The following is a 23,042-nucleotide window of genomic DNA, read 5'->3' on the forward strand; positions in this document are numbered from 1 at the left end:
ATTCTGGATCATCCACATGTGCCCACATGTCCTTTTAGGGGAAAGAAGGAGGGAGGCAGGAGAATCAGAGAAGGAGATGTGATTGAAGGAAGCAGAGGTTGGAGTGATGTGACCCACAAGCCAAGGAATGCGGGTAGCCTCTAGAAGCTGGAAAGGCCAGGAAATGGATTCTCCTAGAAACTCCAGAAGAGAAGCAGCCCTCCCAGCCCATTTTAGACTTTTGACCTCCAGAACTGTAAGGTAATAGATGCGTGTTCACCAGACAACAAAAAGGGCCATGGCACACAGGAGGTCTGCCCTAGGGTTTTAGGAGCTCTGTGCCAGGAGCCAGGACAAGGACCAAATATATATTTCTTACTATAAATCACAATATCAAGCTTGATCTCTTGGTTAAAGTGGTGTCGGCCAGGTTTCTCCACTGGAATGTTAACATTTTTCCCTTTCCATACTCTATTGTTAGAAACTCTTTGTCGTTTTAATTTGCATTTCAATAATGACTAATGACGTCATATATTTTTTCATGTGCTTATTTGCCATTCCATATATCTTCTTTGGTGTGCAGATTATTATTATTATTATTTTTTTTAAATGTTTGCATTTTTTTTTTTTTAAAGAGAACATATATTTTATTATTTATTTATTTTTGGCTGTGTTGGGTCTTCGTTTCTGTGCGAGGGCTTTCTCCAGTTGCGGCAAGAGGGGGCCACTCTTCATTGCGGTGCGCGGGCCTCTCACTGTCGCGGCCTCTCTTGTTGTGGAGCGCAGGCTCAGCAGTTGTGGCTCACAGGCCTAGTTGCTCCGCGGCATGTGGGATCTTCCCAGACCAAGGCTTGAACCCGTGTCCCCTGCATTGGCAGGCAGATTCTCAACCACTGCGCCACCAGGGAAGCCCCAGATTATTTTTTAATTGGGGTAAATTCTTTTTTTTTTTAAATTAATTAATTTATTTTTATTTATTTACTTTTGGCTGCGTTGGGTCTTCGCTGCTGCGCGTGGGCTTTCTCTAGTTGTGGCGAGCGGGGGCTACTCTTCATTGCGGTGCGCGGGCTTCTCATTGAGGTGGCTTCTCTTGTTGCAGAGCACAGGCTCTAGGCGCACGGGCTTCAGTAGTTGTGGAGCGTGGGCTCAGTAGCTGTGGCTCGCGGGCTCTAAAGTGCAGGCTCAGTAGTTGTGACGCATAGGCTTAGTTGCTACGCGGCATGTGGGATCTTCCCGGACCAGGGCTCGAACCCGTGTCCCCTGCACTGGCAGGCGGATTCTTTTTCTTTTTTAAATTTATTTATTTATTTATTTATTTTGGCTGTGTTGGGTCTTTGTTTCTGTGCGAGGGCTTTCTCTAGTTGTGGCAAGTGGGGGCCACTCTTCATCGCGGTGCGCGGGCCTCTCACTATCGCGGCCTCCCTTGTTGCGGAGCACAGGTTCCAGACGCGCAGGCTCAGCAGTTGTGGCTCACGGGCCTAGTTGCTCCGCGGCATGTGGGATCCTCCCAGACCAGGGCTCGAACCCGTGTCCCCTGCATTAGCAGGCAGATTCTTAACCACTGCGCCACCAGGGAAGCCCTGGCAGGCGGATTCTTAACCACTGTGCCACCAGGGAAGTCCCTGGGGTAATTTCTTATTGATGAGTTTTTAGAGTTCTTTATAGATTTTGGATGCATTTCACAATAAATTGCAGACATCAATGTACTTCCCTCTAAATATGTCAGCATGCATATTATTATTATTATTAAAAATTTTATTTATTTATTTATTTATTTATGGCTGTGTTGGGTCTTCGTTTCTGTGCGAGGGCTTTCTCCAGTTGCGGCAAGCGGGGGCCACTCTTCATCGCGGTGTGGGGGCCTCTCACTATCGCGGCCTCTCTTGTTGCGGAGCACAGGCTCCAGATGCGCAGGGTCAGTAATTGTGGCTCACGGGCCTAGTTGCTCCATGGCATGTGGGATCCTCCCAGACCAGGGCTCGAACCTGTGTCCCCTGCGTTGGCAGGCAGATTCTCAACCACTGCGCCACCAGGGAAGCCCCAGCATGCATATTATTAACTAGAGCTCAAATTCTTTGTATACAATGAAATACAAGCTGAGTTTTTAAAAATATATTTATTTATTTATTTATTTTTATTTGGTTGCACCAGGTCTTAGTTGTGGCTTGCGGGCTCCTTAGTTGCAGCTCCAGGGCTCCTCATTTTAGCTGCGGCTCACCAGCTCCTTAGTTGTGGCATGTGAACTCTTAGTTGCGGCATGCATGTGGGATCTAGTTCCCTGACCAGGGATGGAATCTAGGCCCCCTGTGTTGGGAATGTGGAGTCTTATCCACTACACCACCAGGGAAGTCCCTGCACACTGAAATTTGACAAGTGCTACTCCTCTGTAACCCAAACCACTGTCAACATGTAGAAGACTTCCATTGATTTTTATGACCCATTGATGGTTACAATCTATTCGGAAAAGTACTCCAAATAATCTAGATGTAATGCAAGGCCTGGGTAGGAGCTCTCGGCTATGAACATAGGATTTGCAAACCTCCCTCACTTAAATATTGCTTCTGGGGCTAAGAGACCTTCAATAAAGTGAAGCACAATACGCCTGTATTATCCTAACTTGACCTATGAGGAAATGGGGGCTCAGAGAGGTATAGGTAACTTGCCGAAGACCACAGAGCTGATAAATACTGGAGCTGGGATTTGAACTCTGGCATCCTGACTCCCACCAGCCCCTGTGAGGCTAAGTGGGTCCTGCGATGTCCCAGGGGCCTATCCCCATTTTCAGTGTGGTTTCCTTTGGAAAGCTGTTCTGATCCCAAACACTCACTGGGAGACAGCCAGTGCGTGAGCAGGGCCTCCCTTCGCAGACTGCAGGGACAACCCTGGGCTTGTTTCCAGGACGGCCTGACCTTACTGCACTGCGCAGCCCAAAAAGGCCATGTGCCAGTGCTGGCGTTCATAACGGAGGACCTGGAGGACGTGGCCCTGGACCATGCTGACAAGGTGAGTGTGGCCTCAAGGCTGTGTGTCCTTCCCATCGGGCTTGGGATTCCTGGGGCCTCTCCTGTACATTCCTTGAGTGCATCCCTTGAGCCATGGGTAGTGCAGACTGGACCCCACCTGAGGGAGTTGCTGGTCTAGAAGGGGCATTAGGGCACAAATGAGCAGGACGCCAGCAGCACATGGTCAGTTCCCTCAGAGAGACTCTGATATGGACTAGACAGGTTAGAGAAGGGAGACATTGCTTTCTGCTTCCTGGAGGAGGTGGAATTTGGTAAATGAACTAGATTTCATCAGTAAGATTAGAAAGTAAGGGGCATTCCAGATGGAGGAGAGACAATTGCTAGAGCTTTAGAGGAAAAGGGCTTTTGGTGTATGAGTTCAGATGGGTTAGAATCTTGGGAATAAAGACCTGAGAGGTTGTTAGGGGCCTTCATGGAGATCTCAACCCCCAGCCTCAGGAATGGGTCCTTTATTCAGGAGCCACAGGAGGATTTCAGTGGGGGAGGGACCCACCAAGTGGGGTCTTGTTGGGAAGATGGTCTGGGCTTTCCAGGCAGGGTGTATAGGGCAAGGTGGGGGAGAGTGTCTGGAGCACTGCAAGCCCAGTGTGGTTGGGGAAACTGAGGCCAGGTGGGCAGGGCGAGGAAGATTCACTTTCTTCTCTTCCCCCGCCAGCTGGGAAGGACAGCGTTTCATCGGGCTGCAGAGCACAGGCAGCTGGATTCTCTGGACTTCCTTGTGGGCTCTGGCTGTGACCACAGTGTCAAAGACAAGGTACTGTGACCATGGGTCCCAGGGGGAGGGCCGGGCTCTGGGCTCCTGACCGGGGTGGTCACAGGCAGCTCACCTGTGTCTACTGCCAACTGCAGCGTGCTAGAGGGGCTGGTGGCCCAAAGACCAGCGTGTGTCTGATGCTCATGCAGCAGGCATTTTTCAAGCACACACTATGGGCCAGCCATGTGCTATGGGTGAAGAGCACAAAGATGCCCAAGACACAGTTTCTTAATGAAGGAATTCAACCACAATCCTAGGAAAGAGCTGTGAGCCAATGTGGGGAGCCAGGATGGCAAATCTGATTGGTTGGTAGTGATGCCTGGGGTGGGTTTGAGCGGGGCTGTGATTCCACTGGGGCTGTCTGTTGCTGGGGGGAATGGGGAGGAGTTGGGGGATGGTAGCCACATGCCTGCTGGTTATTTGCTTTCTTTGTGTTTTAGTAAGCTACTATGATTATGGCAAAAGTAGGATGAGACCGCTGAGGAGGGAGCAGTTCATTCAGGGTGGAGAGCTTATAAGCAGGAATTCACCTATCTGAGAATAGATGAGGGGTTGGGACCCAAGGGACTACCCTACAAATGACTTGTATCAATGGACCATTGCGAGTCATTAGGCAAATGTGTTGCAGCAAATTCTAAACAGTGCTTCCAGCAAAGGGAAGAATTCCACTGTTGATTTTCTGATTAATATGCTTGGCTAGGATACAAGGAGTTCTGTTTATAAAGCTAGTGACAGAGCTCACAGACCAATGGATCACAGGATCTTAGATCAAGAGCCAGTTCAACCTTCTCATTTTACAGATGTGGAAGCTGAGGCCCAGAGAGGGGGATACTTTAGCCAAGGTCACACAGCAGGACAAAGGTCGAGCTGGGTTTGGAACCAGCATCCTGATGCCTACCCCTGTGCCCCTCCTTCTCCTCAGGCTGCCTCCTACGGCCCTGAGCCCTGGGGGTCTGCACCAAATCTGTCCGCCCACACTCATCCTTTCAGGATGAAAAGGCTAAGTCAGGTTCTGAGATTCAGATCAGGCTGATTTCCTTCATTTCAGAAACATGGGCAGAGCAGGTTGTGCTCTGTGCCAGGCCCTGAGCCAGGAACTGGGAGCACAGAGAGGGGTAAAGGACGACTCTTGCCAGGACACATCTACCCAGGAGGCAAAAAAAAAAAAAAAATGATGTACTCAGGGCCCCAGGAGAGCAGGAGCTCCAAACTAGAAAGCAAGAAAATTCAGCTTTGGTGAACTTACCCAGAATCTTGCAATCAGCAATTCTAGAAAGAAGCTTTTAAAATTACATGTCCCTGTTAAGTGTTGTATTTTCCAATGAGGAATGTTTTCATTTTGAATTTCATTTGGGGAGAGGTCACAGTAAGCTTTTCAAGGCTTTGGGCCACTGAAGGTCTGACTCGTGCTAGGGCCCGCCTGCCTGTGTAGGCGGACAGACCTGTCAGAGCAGATGACAACATACCTCACAGGTGCTGCAGGTGCTGTGGTAGGGAGGCTTTGAGAGCCCGGAGAGAGTGATTAATTCCTCCGGAAATGTCAAGGAGAGGCTGACAGGGCCCTACAGAGGTGGAGAGGCTGGATGTCCCCACAGGTGGAGGGGAGAGGCCAGGCCCAAGGCCAAGGCCTCCTTCCACCCAGCCCCCTATCCTGCCTGGGCAGAGTGTGAGGGCCCTGGCAGGGGGTCCATGCCATCTGCAGCTTCAAAGGGCAGGAAGTAGATATTTATAATCCAGAAGGAAGGGGGAAGCCCTGCCCTGTTTCCACAGCTCTGCTAACTGGTGGCACGTGCCAGACCCCAACGTTCACACACTTCCTTCTGGTCTCTTTGAACACAGAGACTTCAGGCTGTGGCTACACCGCCCACAGCCTGACCCTTGCTTGCTGTGGCGAGCCGACCACGGAGCGGGTGGGAGAGGAGCCGAAAAAAGCTGTTGAGAGGATTTTTTAAACTTAATTTTATTTATTAATATAATATAATGATGATCATAAAGGAAATGTAGATGTTTCCTCCTTGACCCTGTAAGATAGTTATAGCTGTTTATGTGTGTGTTTATCTATCATGGGGGCAGGGTATGTTTTTAACTACTTTAAGTACTGCTTTGGCTTCTGTATGTGTTCACATCCTCATTGGGCCCTTTATAGATATCTGTGCCTAAACTGAATGTCTCCTGGGGAAGGTACTGAGACAGGCCAGGGCAGAGGAAAGCACTTGACCCAGGAGGCCCCCATGACTGGTTCAGCTCGATCGTCCCCATGGCCTTCTGGGCATGATGCATGGCTGAAGCTGGGTCTTCCCTTCTGGATGCTTTTGTGGGTCCCTCCGAGGTCCTTGTCCTGGTCCCCCATCTGTGGTTCCTCTGTAGGGACATACCTTTTCTCGGGCTGGCCATGTCCAGCTGCCTCCTCTTCCCTGGGGCCCCTTACCCTCCTGCAGCAAGATCCCTTTAAGGACGATCCCAAATAAGCTGCCCTCTGTGGGACCACTTTCAACACAAAGAACACTGGGCCCTTTGCCCGCCCAGTGGAGCCACCTCTCTTGGCTCTGTCACTGTCACCTTTAGACTTCTCAAGGGCGAGGCTGCTCCCAGTCCTGTGGTTCTCAAGTTCCAGGAGACACAGGTCAAGCTCTCCATCACATTATGTATTATCATTGAACAAATATCTACTGAGTGTCTATCATGTGCCCAGGCCCTATTCTAGGCACTTGGGGAAACTTCAGAGGACAAAATAGACAAAAACCCTTGCCCTTGTGATGCTTATGTTCCAGCCAAGAGAGTCAGCCAATAAACAACAAGCATAGTATACAAGTGGATTGTAGAGGGTGTTAGGTGGTCAGTGCTATGGGGGAAAAGGAAAAGTGGGGCAGGATAAGGGGATCAGGAGAACAGGAGGTGGGAGTTGTGGTTTTCAATATTGTGATCACATCGGGCTGCACTATTCAATGAGAAGCTAACATCTTGAGCAAAGACGCAGGAGGCGAGCGATTGGGCCATGTGGCTGCTGGGCGCAGCCTGAGCACAAGGCGAGTCTCTGGGGCTGTGGCCTGAGCAGAGGGAGGGGATGGATCCGGGGTCACCGAGTTGGGACTGGCTTTAGACTGGAGCATGGAAAAATAGGGATTTTTTTTTTTTTTTAAAGTAATGTGTCCGTCTTAAAGTGTAAGAAAAGAGACCAGAACTTGGCCCTTGAAAGTGCCCCTGGTTTTTGGTAGTTTTTGGCACAGTTCTCAGAGCAGGGTGGCGTTGGCCCAGCATGCAGGGCTGCAGCTCGTCACCAACTTGCTCTGGACATGTCTCCCCTCTCTTGATCTCAGCTCCAGCGGGTCCCTAGGGCCTGCAAGGGTCTGTGATTCCACTGACCCCTCAGGAGCCCTTCTCCCCGCAGGAGGGGAACACAGCCCTTCACCCGGCCACCCGCTGGGGCCACCTGGCTGTGCTGCAGCGACTCCTGGACGTCAGGCTGGACCTGGAGGAGCAGAATGCGGTGAGTCACCACCTGGAGGATGCAGAGGTGTGTGACACTGGCTTGCCCCCTGCCTTCCAGGAGCCCAGAGCCCATGGTGCAGCCTGATCTCCCCTGGGAGGGGCTCTGAAGCCAGGAGCGAGGACGTGTTCTCAAACAGCCCACGAGGAGAAGATGAGCAGCAGCACAAAACTCCAGGCTCAGAGGGGCACTGGGCCTGAGGGATGACGGAGGAGTCATACACGCGGTGTGTGTTCAAAGAAGGTAGAGGTCACTGTGGCCAGGATGGAGTAGGAGGGAATAGACAGAGCAGGGATGAGGCGGCTTGGAGGGCAAGGAGAGCACGAGCGGAGCTGTGGCGGAGGGAGTGAACGCACCACGTGCCCTTCAAGGTGAGAATCAGGTGCGGGGCTCCGGGAACCACAGATCACCAGGTCATGTCTGCAGTAGCAGGGAGGGGAGAGCTCAGAGAGCCCTGGAGCCCTGGCAGAAGGGGTGTCCTCCGGTCTCAGGCTCTGGCCTCAGCCTCCTGCCGTCCTCACACCGCTGCCCTGTGTTTCAGGAAGGTCTGACTGCCCTGCACGCAGCTGCTGAAGGGATCCACCCCGACTGTGTGCAGCTCCTCCTCAGGGCCGGGAGTAGCGCGAGCGCCCTCTCCCAGGTAGCCGGGCCTCCTCACGACTGGCGTGTGCCCTCGGCTGCCTGCAGAGCCGTGACTGTGTCAGCTGTAGCAGCCACGATGATTCCTGAACATCGTGTGAACAAGACTGTGAGGGAGCAGGCTCAGGTTCCGGACTTGACTCTCTACTGCTGAGCTCTGTGACTTTGGGCAAGTTACTTAATCTCTCTGAGCCTTGTTTCTCAACTATAGATTGGGGGTGATATATACTTACTATTTTATATTGCTATGAAAACTAAATACCTAGCATATTGCCTGGGACATAATAGGAGCTCAGTACCCATTAGTGTCTTATTGCTGGGCACATGACAGTTCACAAAGCCCTTTCATAACTATTACCTCAGAAAAATTCCCCCCTTTTTTTTTTTTTTTTTAAAGTTTACCTTCATTTTATTTATTTATTTACTTATTTATTTTTGGCTGTGTTGGGTCTTAGTTTCTGTGCGAAGGCTTTCTCTAGTTGCGGCAAGCGGGGGCCACTCTTCATCGCAGTGTGCGGGCCTCTCACTATCGCGGCCTCTCTTGTTGCAGAGCACAGGCTCCAGACGCGCAGGCTCAGTAGTTGTGGCTCACGGGCCTAGTTGCTCCGCGGCATGTGGGATCTTCCCAGACCAGGGCTCGAACCTGTGTCCCCTGCATTAGCAGGCAGATTCTCAACCACTGCGCCACCAGGGAAGCCCAATTCCCCCCATTTTGCAGATGAGAGAGGTTCAGTGACTTTCCCAGGTCACAAGTTGGTAAGAAGCAAAGCTGAGTCTGAAAACCCTATTCCCCTGACTCCAGAGCTCATGGCCTGAAACGTTTGCCTTGCCCAGCGTGGGTCGGGGTGGGGTGTCCCCAACATGAGGCCCACACTGCAATTAGTGCTGGGGCCTGGGTGTGACTCTGGGACAGGCCTCTTTCTCCCTTACCATTGCACTGTGTGAGTTGGCCATTAGAAATTCTCTGTGTCCTTGAAAAGGGGGTTGTGGCCTTTCTTTAGGTAGAAAGTTGGTGTTTTTGTTTTGTTTTGCTTTTTATTTTTAAATCAATGACAATCTTTCTTGGCTGGTTGAATGGCTGCAGGGTCTGGAATTCTCTTTTTGTTCTAAATTTCAATAATGTAGCAAAAATAATATTAATAGTGAATAATATAAATAATAGCAAAAATAGTTTAAAAACAGAGGAATGAAAATGATATGCTAAAGATATTTAACACAAAAGAAGGTAGTCAAGGGGAAACAGAACAAAAAAAACAGGAGACATTCAGAAAAAAATAGCAAAGGGAATTCCCTGGTGGTTCAGTGGTTAGGACTCTGCACTTTCACTGCCGAGGGCCCAGGTTTAATCCCTGGTCAGGGAAGTAAGATTCACAAGACGCGCAGCTCGGCCGGAAAAGAAAAGAAAAGAAAAGAAAAGAAATAGCAAAATGGCAAATGTAAATATAATAATAATATAAATCTTAAATTCCCTTAAATGTGAATAATGCTTTATAAACCACAAAACATTTAATTTGCTCCCCTGGAAGGTGTGGAGACTACTACCCCAGGGGCATAGCGGGGGACATTACAGCCAAGAGGGGGAAAGTAGCTGTCCCAGGGCACCAGCCATGTCCTTCTGTTGCTGGTGAATTTAAGGCTCTTTCTTCATTGCAAAAGAATTTGGAGACGAAGTGATATGTAGGAATCAGATTTATTTAGAGAGAAACACACTCCACAGACAGAGTGTGGGGTATCTCGGAAGGCAAGAGGCAAGAGGCTTCGAAATATGGCGTGGTTAGTTTTTATGGACTGGGTCATTTCATAGGCTAATGAGTGGGAGGGGTATTCCAACTATTTTGAGGAAGGGGCGGGGATTTCCAGAAATTGGGCCACTGCCCACTTTTTGGCCTTTTACGGTTAGCCTCAGAACTGTCATGGCACTGGTGGGTGTGTCATTTAGCATGCTAAGGTATTACAAGGAGCATATAATGAGGCTCAAGGTCTACTGGAGGTCAAATCTTCTGCCATCTTGGACCTAGTTGGTTCTCATTAGTTTTCATCATGTACTATGGCTATGTCATTCTTTTAAAGGTTGTGCCCTGCCCCCTTCCCTCCTGTTTCACTTCCATCAGCAAGGTGTTGCTCCTTAGTCAGAAAGGCCCTTTCTCTGTGCCCAGCACTAGGCACTGGGAGGGGGCACAGACAGGTCATGCCATGGCCACCTCCCCAGCAGTAACAGCACAGGAGCTTAGAGACTCAGGGGGTTAGATCCAGCTGGTGGTCGTTGGTGGCTTGGAGCTGCCCACCTCACCAGGTCTCGTGCTCCAGCCTTGACTTGAGGTTTCTGGCAGAGGCCACGGTCTATTCTGACACTCCCACCTCTGGCAGTGTCGTGCAGCAGGGTCTCTGAGGAGGGGGCAAACCCAAAGTGATTGCATTTCCCACTGGGAGGTGGATGAATTCCCACCCACCCTGTAAACTTGCTCAGACTCGACTTTGGGAGGGTGACCAACTCATCCTGGTCTGCCCCATACTGTCCTGATTTTAAAACAGAAAGTCTCGCATCCAGGGAAACTTCAGTCCCAGGCAATCTGGGACAGTTGGTTACCTAGTGGGTCCTGCCTGAGATGAAGTCTCATCCAGGAAGAAGCCCTCCCTCTGGCCCTGCCAGGCTCCTCTTCGGATGCACTTAGACCAGCTCCAGCTGGACAGTACATGCTGGGTGGGATTTACCCTGTACAGGTAAATCTTATTGGTCCCCCTCCTTGAAAACCATCTCCTCAGCGTCTATATTCCACGTGTCTTTACTGGCTTTGGCCTTTGTTCCGGAGTCTGTGACTGGAGGTGAGGAAAATCCTGAGACCATAGTGAACTCCTTTTACTAGTCACCAGGACTGGGCAAGTCATTGATTTCTCCTGCCTCAGGGTTTAATGGGTATAATAGTCCCAGGGGGGTTGTGAGCTGTGAATGGGATAATGAATCTCAGAGTGCTTTGTAAACCCTGCTGTGAGGGGTCCTTAAGATGCTGCATTGATGCCTGTTTCCCTCTAGAAAAAACAGAGCTGCTTCCACTACGCAGCCCTCGGTGGCTCTGAGGACATGGCCTGGGCCCTTGTCCATGCAGGAGGCAGCACTGACGTGGCTGATCATGTACGTGTGGGGCCTGGATGGAAGGTGGGGAGGCGAGGGATACACTGCCAAGTCTCCCAGGACCTCACTTCTCAAAATAGAAATGGAGAACAGATTAGTGGTGGCTGGGGGCTAGGGATGGGGGCGTGGGGCCGAGAAGGGAGGAGGGTGTGGTTATAAAAGGACTACACAAGGGACCCTTATGGTGATGGAACTGTGCTGCATCTTGACTATGTAACGGATACACAAACCTACACGTGTGATAAAATTACATAGAACACACATGTATATGAATGACTACAAGTGAAACTGGGGAGATCTGAGTAAGATGGTGGGTATTATCAATGTCAGTGTTCTGGTTGGGATATTGTACTGTGGCTTTGTAAGATGTTACCACTGGATTGGGGAGAACAGAGCAGATGGGTGTTGAGGGTGGGAAGAAGGCTCTTCACCAGATACCTTTTGTTCTTTTTGGTTCTTTAGATTTCTATAAATAAAATGTAAAACAATGAAAAGCAATACTTGCTCTCTTGCCACTCCCCTTTCCTACCACATTCCCACAGACCTATTTCCAGGACGATGGAGGCCATATCCAGCATCCTTGGTTATTTTATCTCCGTGGCGTGCTGCTTCCTGGAGAGCCACTGTTAGAGCTCTGATAAGTTTCCTAGCTCATCTGAGTTGTGCACTTGAGCCAGTTTCCAGTGTCTGCCCATTCACTCTCACAGGACACCTTCTTTTGGCCTGATTTTGATTTCACAGTTATCTAGCAATGATCTGAGGACACTGCTGAAATTCTGTGGTAGTTTTATCTAGGTTTTTAAATTTTTTTCTAGATGTGTTTCAGAATACTTTTTGTCCTTTATTGCTATTTGGGTTTGGGATTACATTAAGCCTGTAAATAATATAAGAGAAAATGGTCATCTTTGTAATATTTTATTTTTTCACTACGAACATGTCTTGCCATTTCTTTATGTCTTCTTTTGTATCCCTCAGTGATGTTCTATGGTTTTTGTTTGCCTTTGTAATAGCCATTTCCAATTATACTCTTCATAGGTACTTTATATATTTTGACCGTCATTGCAAATAGACTATCTTTTTAAAATATGTCATTTCTTGTGGGCATTCAATACAGGAATGCTATTGACTTTGGTATTTTTATCTTCTATATGACTTTTCATTGATTTTGCTAGAGGTTTTTTTTTTTTTTTTGGTGGGAGTATAGTAACTATTTTGACCTGTGTAGATATACAATCACGTTGCCTACAAGTAATCATATAGTTTAAATCTTCTTTTCCAATATCCATAAACTGTTTTTTTCTGGCCTAAACTAGTAATGGCAGTCATGGGCATTTTTGTTGTATGTGTGTGTGTTCTGTTCTGTCACCTTTTGGTACTCAACATGTGAGGGTGTTTTTCCACAGTAAGTATAGATCTATCCCATTGATCTTTCTGGCTTTGTACTACTCTACTAGATGTGTGTCACCATACACCTAGACAGAAGGATGCTGTGGCAGTATCTCCACTTTGTCACGTAGTCAGTGCTCACAAGGAACCACTGGAGATGGAGTCCTCCAGGCCTTGGGTGAATGTTGGGTTTGGGTGAGACCTCTGTTCTGGTCCCGGCTGGCTCTCTCATTCATTCGTTTCATACATAAATAGTTGCTGAGCACCTACCTAGATGCCGGGGGTAGGAAGTCCAGTAACACAAGGTCTCTATTAGTTACGTGTCCTTGGGTGAGTCATGTAAGTTTTATGAACTTATTAAGTGTTCTCATTTGTAAGATGAAAGTATGAATAAGAATACCATTCCTATATACTTGCTAGGTTCATGTGTGGAGTAAATGAGATAGCAGAGAATCTTAAGGTGTTGTTGCCAGAAGGGACCTCAGCAAGCATCACTTGCCAGATGAAGAGCAGCAGAGAAGCGAGATGACTTGCCCAAAGTCACGTAGTGAGTTCCTGGCATGGCAAGGTCTCAAACTTGGGATTTCAGGCTCCCACCCACCATGAGGATCAATTGTGGCCCAAGGGATTCAGGCTGTGGGCTGTAAATTCTTCAGGCCACTCATGTCATCCGAGAAGTGGGAAGGTCCAAACTCAAGCACTATCTGTACAGTAAGTCCCCTACACATGAACCGGTTCCATTCCGAGAGGACATTCGTAAGTCCAATTTGTTCATAAGTCCAACAAAGTTAACCTAGGTACCCAACTAACACAATTGGCTATATAGTACTGTACTGTAATAGGTTTTTTAATACTTTTCACACAAATAATACATAAAAAACAAACAAAAAATAAAGAAAACATTTTTCATCTTACAGTACAGTACCTTGAAAAGTACAGTAGTACAGTACAACAGCTGGCATACAGGGGCTGGCACTGAGTGAACAGGCAAGAAGCGTTACTGACTGGAGGAGGGAGAGGAGGTGGGAGATGGTAGAGCTGAAGGATCATCAGCAATAGGAGACGGAGGGCAAGCTGCAATTTCACTCACGCCTGACGTTGATGGCACACGTTCTGGTTCCTTGCTGGATTCAATTCTATCTACCCTCTTGAAAAAATGATTCAGTGATGTCTGGGTAGTAGCTCTTTTTTTCTCGTCATCGATGACACAATAGCACTGGATTGCATTCTGAACGGCTGCTGCAACTTTCGTGTACTGTTCTGTGTTCGGGTCCTGTGCCTCAAAAACTAACAGCGCCTCCTCAAATGAAGAAAATCCCCTTGCCATTTCCTGCGTCGTGAATCGCTTCGTTTCTTCAGTTACTTCTTCTTCCTCTTGTGTCTCTTTGTCCTTTCTCTGAGCCTCCAATTCCATCAGGTCTTCATTAGTAAGCTCCTCGTGTTGCACAGCAACAGTACTGTACAGTAAAGTACACAAAAGCACGGCTAGTAGAGGATGCACGCATGTGACAATGTACGCCAGACATGTGAATTAATTTATGTGATCGGACACGCACACGCACATTCGCATCTTTGAAAGTTCGCAACTTGAAGGTTCGTACGTAGGGGACTTACTGTACTTCTCCCAACTCCCATCTTCTAGCACCACCCTGCAGCTGGGCAGTCCTGGGAGGGATCCATCAACAGATCTGTGCCTCTCCACCCCCCCAGCAGGGCGTCTCTCCTGTGCACATTGCCGTGAGGCACAACTTCTCCGTCCTGGTGCAGCTCCTCATCGACACCGGCAGTGACCTGGACGCGGCTGACAATGTAAGTGGCTGCAGAAACCATCTGGGCCCCATGGAGCCTCTGGGCACCCTCCCAGGTTGGCAGGGCTTGACTGTGGTCTACTAGCCTGGCCCAGAATTGAGGAATTGCTCTTTTAGCTTGTCAAAAGTTGTTTGAATATTTGTTGAAGGTAGCATTATTTTATCAACCATTCCTCTATTTTGAACATTTGAGTATTTCCAAGTTTTTGTCATGATATATAGAACACTGTGGTAAACATCTTGCTACATGCAACCTTTTCCTTTCATTGATTTTTTTTTCCCCTTAGGGAAAATTCCCAGGGCAGGGGTGACTAGGTTAATCTTGTATAACAAGAGGCCTCTGAGTCCTGAAGTTGTGATCAATCAGGAGCATTTAAAAATCCCCATCCCCACAATCCACCCCCCAACCGTACAATCTTCAGGGCCGCCACACACAACCACTAGTGGTGGAAAGCAATTCGACAGAATATAACATATAACTTTAAAATGGTCAGTATTTGCACGTCTGAGAATTGAGCCTCAAGAAATATATTAAGAGCTCATGCACCAAGATGTTTGTTGTAGCAGTCTATCAGTTTTCATTTCAAAAAGGGCCCCAAATAGTTAATAAGAGAGAAGTGGTTGGTTAAATTATGGTATAGGCATAGATAGGCTCTTATGGAGTTATAAAAAATGGTGTTTATAGAGTTTATAATACGCAGGAAGTTATACAGATGCAAAATGTATATACAGGATGATCCCAAATATGTAAAACCATAAAACTAAAAGCATTCTGCATTAAAGAAAATACTAGAAGAAATGTACTAAGACTGTTAACAGAGGTTGACTTAGGTGGGATAGCAAGTGGTATTTTTTCTTTGTTCTTTCTACTTTTTTGTTATTTACTAAGTTTGCTGAGTATTATGTTTATGATTAAATCCAGTTTACCCTCCCACATAACTTCTTTTTTTTTTATAAATTTATTTTATTATTATTATTATTTTTATTTTTGACTGTGTTGGGTCTTCGTTGCTGCACACGGGCTTTTCTCTGGTTGTGGCAAGCGGGGGCTACTCTTCGTTGTGGTACGCAGGCTTCTCACTGCGGTGGCTTCTCTTGTTGGGAGCACGGGCTCTAGGCCCGTGGGCTCAGTAGTTGTGGCTCATGGGCTCCAGAGCGCAGGCTAAGTGGTTGTGGCGCACGGGCTTAGTTGCTCTGCAGCATGTGGGATCTTCCCGGACCAGGGCTGGAACCTGTGTCTCCTGCATTGGCAGGCAGATTCTTAACCACTGCGCCACCGGGGAAGCCTCACATAACTTCTTAGAGAAACTCTGTTAAGGCCCAGTTGGGAGTGTACCCACCTTGGTCCTGTCCTGGCTTTGAGCCACAGGCCATCTCTACGTGCTTTTCTGCTCTCCGTCCTCTTGGCTTCTTTCCAGAGGCAGCAGACACCCCTCACCTTGCCTCCGAGCACGCCTGGGAGGACATAGCGGATATTCTCTTCATTGCTGGGGTTAACTTAAACCTGAGAGATAAGGTACCTCTGCTCACAACCAGCCTCCCTTGCAAGCTTTCATGACTCCCTCTTTGCCAGAGACCCTGATGCAAATGCCTCCTGCTCCCAGAGTGTTCAAGGCTTCCCATCTGTTATATATCAGCTCAAAGGCAACCTCCTCCAGGAAGCCTTCCTGCCCCTCCATCACCTTCCCCTGCCTCCTCTGAGGTCCCTCAGCACTTGGCCCGCCCCTCTCCTGGTCCTTGCCTGTGATACGTTTGTCTTCTGTTTCATGGCCCCCATCGGACTTTGAGCTCCTTGAGTCATCTGCTGGGGAGAGGAGAAGAGAGCTAGAGGAACAGCATGTCACCACCCCACAACTCCGTGCGTATGAAACAGGGTTGGGGGAAGCTTCCCGGGTCACGGTGCTTCTGGGGTGGCCACCTCCTCAGGTGGCCAGAGGTTCAAGAAGAGCTGAAGGCTTAGTATGAGGCTGAAGAGGTCACAGGCTCATGAAGGGAAGGGCCCTTGCACACGTGGCCCAGTCCTTGGGATGGTGTGGGAAAGAGATGGGGGCAGGGAACAGGCCCTGAGGCTGGACCTGGGAAGGGTTTCCTGCTTCCTGGGAGGGAAGCTGGGGCCCGGGGGCAGCTGGCCAAGCTTGAAGAGGAGCTTCCCATCTCCCCGCAGGTCCCTGGAGGTGGTGGAGGCCAGCACTGTGCCGGAGGCCTGGAGCAAAGGGCTGGAAACCTGAGGGGAGGCAGCAAACTTGACACAGGAGCCCAAGCCCCTTCTCTGGGTTCTGGTTTCATCTGAGACATGAGGCTGGTAACATCTATCTCACAGATGACCTTGAAGAGTTATGCAGCCTGAGTTTTATAAGCTTTAAGTCCTCCTGTTCTAGAGGAACACAAGAGGTGGTTGCTGGAATTATTGCCTTATTCTACCTGTGACTTTTCCACACCCAGAGTTACTCCCAGAAAACCCTTCTGCTCTCCAGTGTAGACTGCTGGAAGCCGCTTTCTTTGGGCAGGAGGGTCTGTAGTCAGTGCTAGAGGCCACCCTACACCCTCTTATAGGAACTCTGGCTTCCCTGCTCCCTTCTTACCCGCAGCAAGGAAAAACCGCCTTGCCAGTGGCCGCCCACATCAACCATGTCAGCCTGGTGGACATGATCATAAAAGCCAATCGCTTCTACAGATGGGAGAAGGTACTGAGACCCTGCGCTTGGTCTCTCCGTGTTGGAAAGGGAGTGGCCATGGCTTCAGGTGGAGTTGGCTTTGAACCCCAGCCCTGACCAATTCAGGGGCCCCTCAGTTTCCAAGCGAGTGATAATCCCTGCCTTACCTAACATTAGGGTTCTTTGGGGGCATCCAGAGATGGGTGAACACCCAAACCATACTGAAATAAGGCTGACTGAGGTCCGTGCCAGTGTGGAGATACTAGTAGACCCTGCTGTAGCTCCTGGTTGATGGATGAATGCATTCATGCATGAATAAAGAAATGGCAAGTTGGTTCCAGCTCACTGCCAGCTCCAGGTGATTGGAATTGTGGCTTGGGGTGTTCTATTCAGGCAGCGTTCTGAGCCCAGAAGGAAAGGGTGCTGGGATTGATTAGTGATATCTGCTGTGGATTTGGGAAAGAGGAGCGGCAGATGTAAGGTCCTGCATTTACAGCTCCAGTGTCAGCAAATGGGGGTGGGTGGAGAGTTTTTCTGTTGTCCTTAATGGTTACTTTTATACACAGAAAATAAATTTTTGCATTTATTTCAGTTTTAGAAATTAATACTAAATTGTTTACAAAATTTAAATCCTACTTTTCCTCAACCTTTTAAACTTATTTTTACAATCTTATTACTATATTTATACAACGAGTAAATTTTAACAGTCACTTTCAAGGAAGCCTTTTGATTAAAGTTTGGTCCCATGTTTAAGGTTAATTAAACAACCTTAAACGTTTTAAACTGAACGAATAAATTTAATATAATAGGTTTTCTTTTTAAGCATTTCAAATGCTTCCTAAATTCTTAAATTATCCCATTAAATCCAATAAATTAAACCTATAAAGTGAATCTCGAATATCATAAACATTCTGATATTGTCTACAAACTTAGTAAACTTCTCTTACACTTCTCAAAAAAATCACTGTCCAAAAATCAATCAATTGATAAATTTCCATAGGAATCATAAGATTTTCTCTTTCACTGACATGCTGGATTCTCGTAAATATTACAACCCCTTTACATACAACAGATTACTCCTAAATATTAATACCAATGGTTTGATGAACTGATTCATCTCTATGCTTAATTTTAAACCACCTCAGGCTTTAAAAGTTTTCAACACTAAGGCAGTGGTGCAGTTAGAATCACAAATCCCTCCTTCCTACCCCTAGACCAATTCAATCAGAATCTAGGGGGTAAGGGCCAAGCTTCTGTGGTTCTTAAAGCTCCCAGATGATCCCAATGTAAGATGCAGCTGAGAACACTGCTCTAAAGAAACAGTTTTTACCACCCGAGGAGAGAGCCAAGCTCCCAGGTCGTCACCTCCCAGGTGACTGGCCAGACACAGTTAGCCAGAATGTAAGATTCAGAGCTGCAGATGCCAGAACTCACCTGAGCTTTTTAACAACTAGAAATCTGCATCCACATCCTTTTGAGGGGCTTTTGTGGCTTTAACTAAGACTTTTGTGGGTTTAACTTAAGCTATTACATAATTTTTGGTAACCTCTCATTTTATCACCTGCTTTGCATAGAAAGAATTCTGTAACCCAGACCTTCTCTACTTGTTGTCATTTGGCAAGTTTAGTTAGTGCCTGATTCTTGGCTTGCCTGGTTTTAGCCACAGCTGCTGAGTCATTCTACTGACACTCGTGCTATAAGAACACAAAGAAAAGAGAGAAATTGGGAATCCTTCCTAGAAGAGGTGGCACCCAGGTGGTCTTTTGACTGTGGCAATGGGATTGAGAGACAGGGAGGTGAGAAAAGGAATTCTGGTTGGAGAAACAGTGTAAGCAACTCAGGTTCCAGCACTCAAAGCAAGGCACAGAGTCAGAAACCAGAGTAATGGACACTACGCCCCAGGCCTGTGATGACACCAGCTCTGTGTCCAGGCTCACGAGGGAGAGCCTGGCAGGGATTTCCCCCAGACAGCTGCTGCACTTCTGGGATCTGCCCCACAGGACCAGCTCTCATGCAGGGACCTCTGTGACCCCTCTGGGAAGAGCTTGACCTTTAAGCAGGACCATCAGCAGGAAACGCAGCAGCTCCGCTCTGTGCTGTGGTGACTGGCCTCCAGGTACCTGCGGCCCCACAAGTGGAAGAAGCTGGCGTATTGCTGGGAGTTCACCGAGGCCCACGTCCACGCCATCGAGCAACAGTGGACAGGTACCACCTTGCCTTGGTGCCCCAGAGCAACCGGGTGGAGGGGTGGGGGCACGCGGGGTGTGTTCAGTTTTCTGTGCTTCTGGGGGAAAAGCCTCAGCAAGCCACACGCCACTTCCAACACATCACGTGCTCTTCCCCTCTCCAGGCCTTTACACAGACTGGGCCCTCTGCCCCTCCCTCCACATTGATCTGTGAACTTCACATTCCTCACGAATGTGCTTGAGCTGAAACCCATCGTTCACACGTGAAACTAAAGGTGCTCCCTGTAAAAAGGAGAGGAGCTGCTGTCGCCACTATTATTTAACATCTATTTGGAAATTCTGGCCCTGGTATTAAGGCATGAAACAGAAATAGAAATTGAGTGTAAATACTGGAAAGGAAGAGAGAGATTTATTAATTTCAGATGCGATACACACACACACACACACACACACACACACACACACACACACACACACACACACACACACACACACACAGGAAGTCCAGAAGAATCAACGGAAAAACTCTTAGAATAAAATAATTCAATGAAATGGCTAAACATGATTAAATATACGAACACCATAGTATTGCTCTGTACCATCAATAAGTGGGCAAAATATATAGAGGTATACATATGTAAAAAAATATATATATATATGTAAAAAATACGTATATTTTAAATATACTTTAAAATATTTTAAATATATATATAATATATATTAAAAATATATGTAAAAAATATACTCCATTTACAATAGTGTGTGTTTCTAAGAAGAAATATGAATGACATATGAGTAAGACAATACAAATTATTTGAACTATAGAAGAAGACTTGGGTAAGTGGAATGACATTCTGTATTTCCAGCTAAAAAAGTGTCATGTAGATATTGATTTTCCCCAAATTAAAGCTTTGATCCAATTTTAATCAAATCAAAATAGAAGGTTTTTGAAACTTGACTAAAGGATTCTACAGTTCATCTGAAAGAAGAAACGGGGAATATATAAATGAATATTCTGGGGGAAAAAAGCGAAGAGGGTCTAACTCAACCAGACTCAACCTTAGAAAGCTAAAATATTTAACACAGAGAGATACCTGACATAAACATACGCAAATCAGGTAGTGGAATAGAGTGGGGAGTCCACAAGTGAACTCTATTACTGGTGCAGATTTCATAGATGACAAAGGAGCACTGGTAAATTACAGGGCTGGGGACAAGGGGTAGTGAATAAATGGGTCAAATGAAACTGCTACATCACGAGCAGCACCAGGAGGAAGTGCCTGCTGGGGGCCCACAGACACCAGAACGTCAGGGACGCAGTGGCTGACTGACTTGGACCTGATGGCTGTGCCCCCATGGCTGTGCCAGACCGTCTGTCCCCAGCTGGGAGAGCTGACCTGGTCACAGTTGAATAACAAGTTAACCCCCCCACCGGCACTGAAGAGCATGGGCACTTATTTTCCAAACATTGGAATCACCTGGGAAGGCTTAACACTGATCTGTTGCCTAGGCCACACCCAGACCCAAGTACATAGGAATCTCTGAATGGGGAGGGGGACCCAGGTGTCAGTGTTTGCTAAAGCCTCCCAGGTGTTTCCAATGAGCACTTATGGCTGAGAACCACTGGTTCAGGGGAAAGAACAGGGCCACTAGCATGCAAGTCACCGGTTACTGTGAGCCGCCAGAGAGATGAACTGTATAGTCGTGTGTGCATCGTGGTACCACAGTGAATGCCAATTCTTTCTCTCTTCCCAGTGACACCAATAGGATACATGGTGGATGCTCAGGGGAAAGCCTGGCACTGGGGAGATCCAGGTGTCCCTGATATAAAACTCCACCCCCCCATCCCATCTAAGGCTGCTCCTCCCCTTCCCTCCCACGCCCTCCCCATCTCTGGGCTGAGTTCTGCTGGAACTTGGAGAAGGGTCTGATGTTCTGGCGGCGGTAAGGGGTGTGCTCAGGCCTGGCTCTGGTAAGGCAGGCGGGGTTGGCGCCTTCTCTCTCTTTCTCCCCTCATGATCCTCAGGCACCAAGAGCTACTGGGAGCACGGGCACTGGTCACAGCCAGTGAGAACCCCAGCAGAGCGCTATTCAAAGGCCTCGTCGCCATTGGCAGGAGGGACCTGGCTGGTAAGTGTTCCCCCTGCCCGGCTTCTGCTCAGGGCAGCGCCGGGCGCAGAGTCAGAGTTGCATAGCCCCGCTGGACTGCAGCAGGGCCCTCCAAGGCTGCTCAGACCACAGCGCTGTGGCGCTGGCTCTGAACCTTCCAGATTGATGTTCCTAGCCCTGCCTCCTCCTGGAACCCAGACGGAGCCTTGGGCAACTCACAGTACCTCCTGGCCCCAGTCTCCCCATCTGTGCCATGAGGGTGGCCCAGACGATCCCTATGACCTTCACAGCCCCAAGGCCACTGAAGCTACAATCTCTTCTTATCCAGCTCTCTATACTACTTTGATTTTTTTTTTTCCCTCCAGTTTGGAATAAGGTGGGAACAGCCTGCAGAGTTGTTTTTCACAAACATTAAGACCTATGGGCCAAAACTGGCGTAAGATGAGTTGAACCAGTAAGATCTGGTCAAATAAAATTTCTGAGGCCGTCACAAACTATTTGAGTCTGTCCATCCCAACAGCTTTTTTTGGGATTTGGGATTCAGGGCACCATGTAGAACCATTAGGCAAGCGGAGTAACAGGTTCTAGTAATGATCCCTCATTAAAAACAAAATCGGCTCATGATGAAAAAGGCTTAAACTCTGTAACGTCCATTGCCATGGTGCATTACAGGGCAACCACAGGATGGGGTACTAGGCAGCCATCCATAGTAATGAAGGTACATCAGTCACTTGGCAACAAGGAAAAGCGTGGATAGCACGTTATCAAGGGGCAAAGGGAAAGTCCCCCATGTGGTGGGTCTCCCCCAGCTGCCACACAAGGTGCGAAACAGTCATTTCAGAGGGGAGGAATTAGGGATGACTTGGTTCTTTTTCCAGCATGTTCTTAAATATTATTCTGCGTCGTCTTTTGACACAAACTCTTGCAGGCAATTAAAGCATCAAACTAGCCTTGTGAGGCAGCGCTCAGGCAACAAGAGGCAACAGGATTCTTGTCTTTTGCAGAAAGCATCAGGAAGAAAGCAAACGAGGACTCTAGCGCCCCAAGGAGGTGCACAGCCATGTAATTGGAGGGACTGGACCTTCAGGAGCATGGGACCTCAGAGTGGGGGCCACTGAACAGAGGAGGACCACCATTTAAGGGCTTAAAAAACAAGTACTGTAAACAGACTTCCAGCTGCTTCCACTGAAACCCATAGTTAGGCAGGACCAGCAGGCAAATGTTTGTGATCTTTTTCACGGGGGCCTGTCTCAGGTTTTGCAGGTAATCCCTTCCCAGAGGTACGGTCCTTTGCAGCTCTCAGCTTATTTTCATCTCCTGCATCTCACTGGAGCCTCACAGCAGCCCCCTGTGGTGCAAGGGATGGCTTTTCAGAGAGGACTCTGGGCACAGCGTTTATAAGCAGCTCATCAGGTGGTGAGGTCAGGGGCCAAATTCAGCATTCCTGTCTCCCCAACCGGGCGAAGGGCTTCATCCGTCCCTTACGCGAAGGACCGCCCTTAATTCAATCCCTGACTTTTATGAATGCTGTGCTTACTCCACAACTGTTTCTATTCTCAGCTTATTTGTACATTTTGACAGTTCCAGGAGGCACACACTCGCATTTTTTCCCTCTTTTTCAAAATACCTTTTAAAGTTTTAAACTCTTAATTTTAAAATCATTTCAGACTTAACGAAAAAGCTGCAGAAATAGTTCAAAGAATTTCCAAATACTCTTCACTCAGCTTCCCCAAATGTTAACATCTTACATAACCAGGAAATTAACACTGCTAGGATACTAATTAACTCACCTTCACACCTGATTCAAATTTTGTCATTTGAGCCTGGAAGTTCTGCCTGAAAGCTGTTTCTGTCTAATGTGAGCTCTCCTGCATGTGGCACAGCTGG

At 48.0% G+C, this 23,042-nt stretch overlaps 1 protein-coding gene across 1 annotated transcript in view; it reads left to right on the top strand.

Moving 5' to 3' along the window:
* Positions 1-22,342, top strand: part of ANKDD1A (ankyrin repeat and death domain containing 1A) — a 34,912-nt gene extending 12,570 nt beyond the window's left edge. The window contains 12 exon segments of the mRNA XM_068536563.1: positions 2,878-2,982; positions 3,658-3,756; positions 7,145-7,243; positions 7,785-7,883; positions 10,914-11,012; positions 14,109-14,207; positions 15,627-15,722; positions 16,795-16,890; positions 18,861-19,065; positions 21,073-21,102; positions 21,105-21,176; positions 22,160-22,342. Of these exon segments, the coding sequence (XP_068392664.1) occupies positions 2,878-2,982; positions 3,658-3,756; positions 7,145-7,243; positions 7,785-7,883; positions 10,914-11,012; positions 14,109-14,207; positions 15,627-15,722; positions 16,795-16,890; positions 18,861-19,065; positions 21,073-21,102; positions 21,105-21,176; positions 22,160-22,221 (1,161 nt within the window). The 3' untranslated portion in view covers positions 22,222-22,342.
* Positions 22,343-23,042: the final 700 nt, after the last annotated feature.

Source organism: Eschrichtius robustus, chromosome 1 (genome assembly GCF_028021215.1).
Source record: "Eschrichtius robustus isolate mEscRob2 chromosome 1, mEscRob2.pri, whole genome shotgun sequence".
In the NCBI taxonomy this organism is placed as follows: domain Eukaryota; kingdom Metazoa; phylum Chordata; class Mammalia; order Artiodactyla; family Eschrichtiidae; genus Eschrichtius; species Eschrichtius robustus.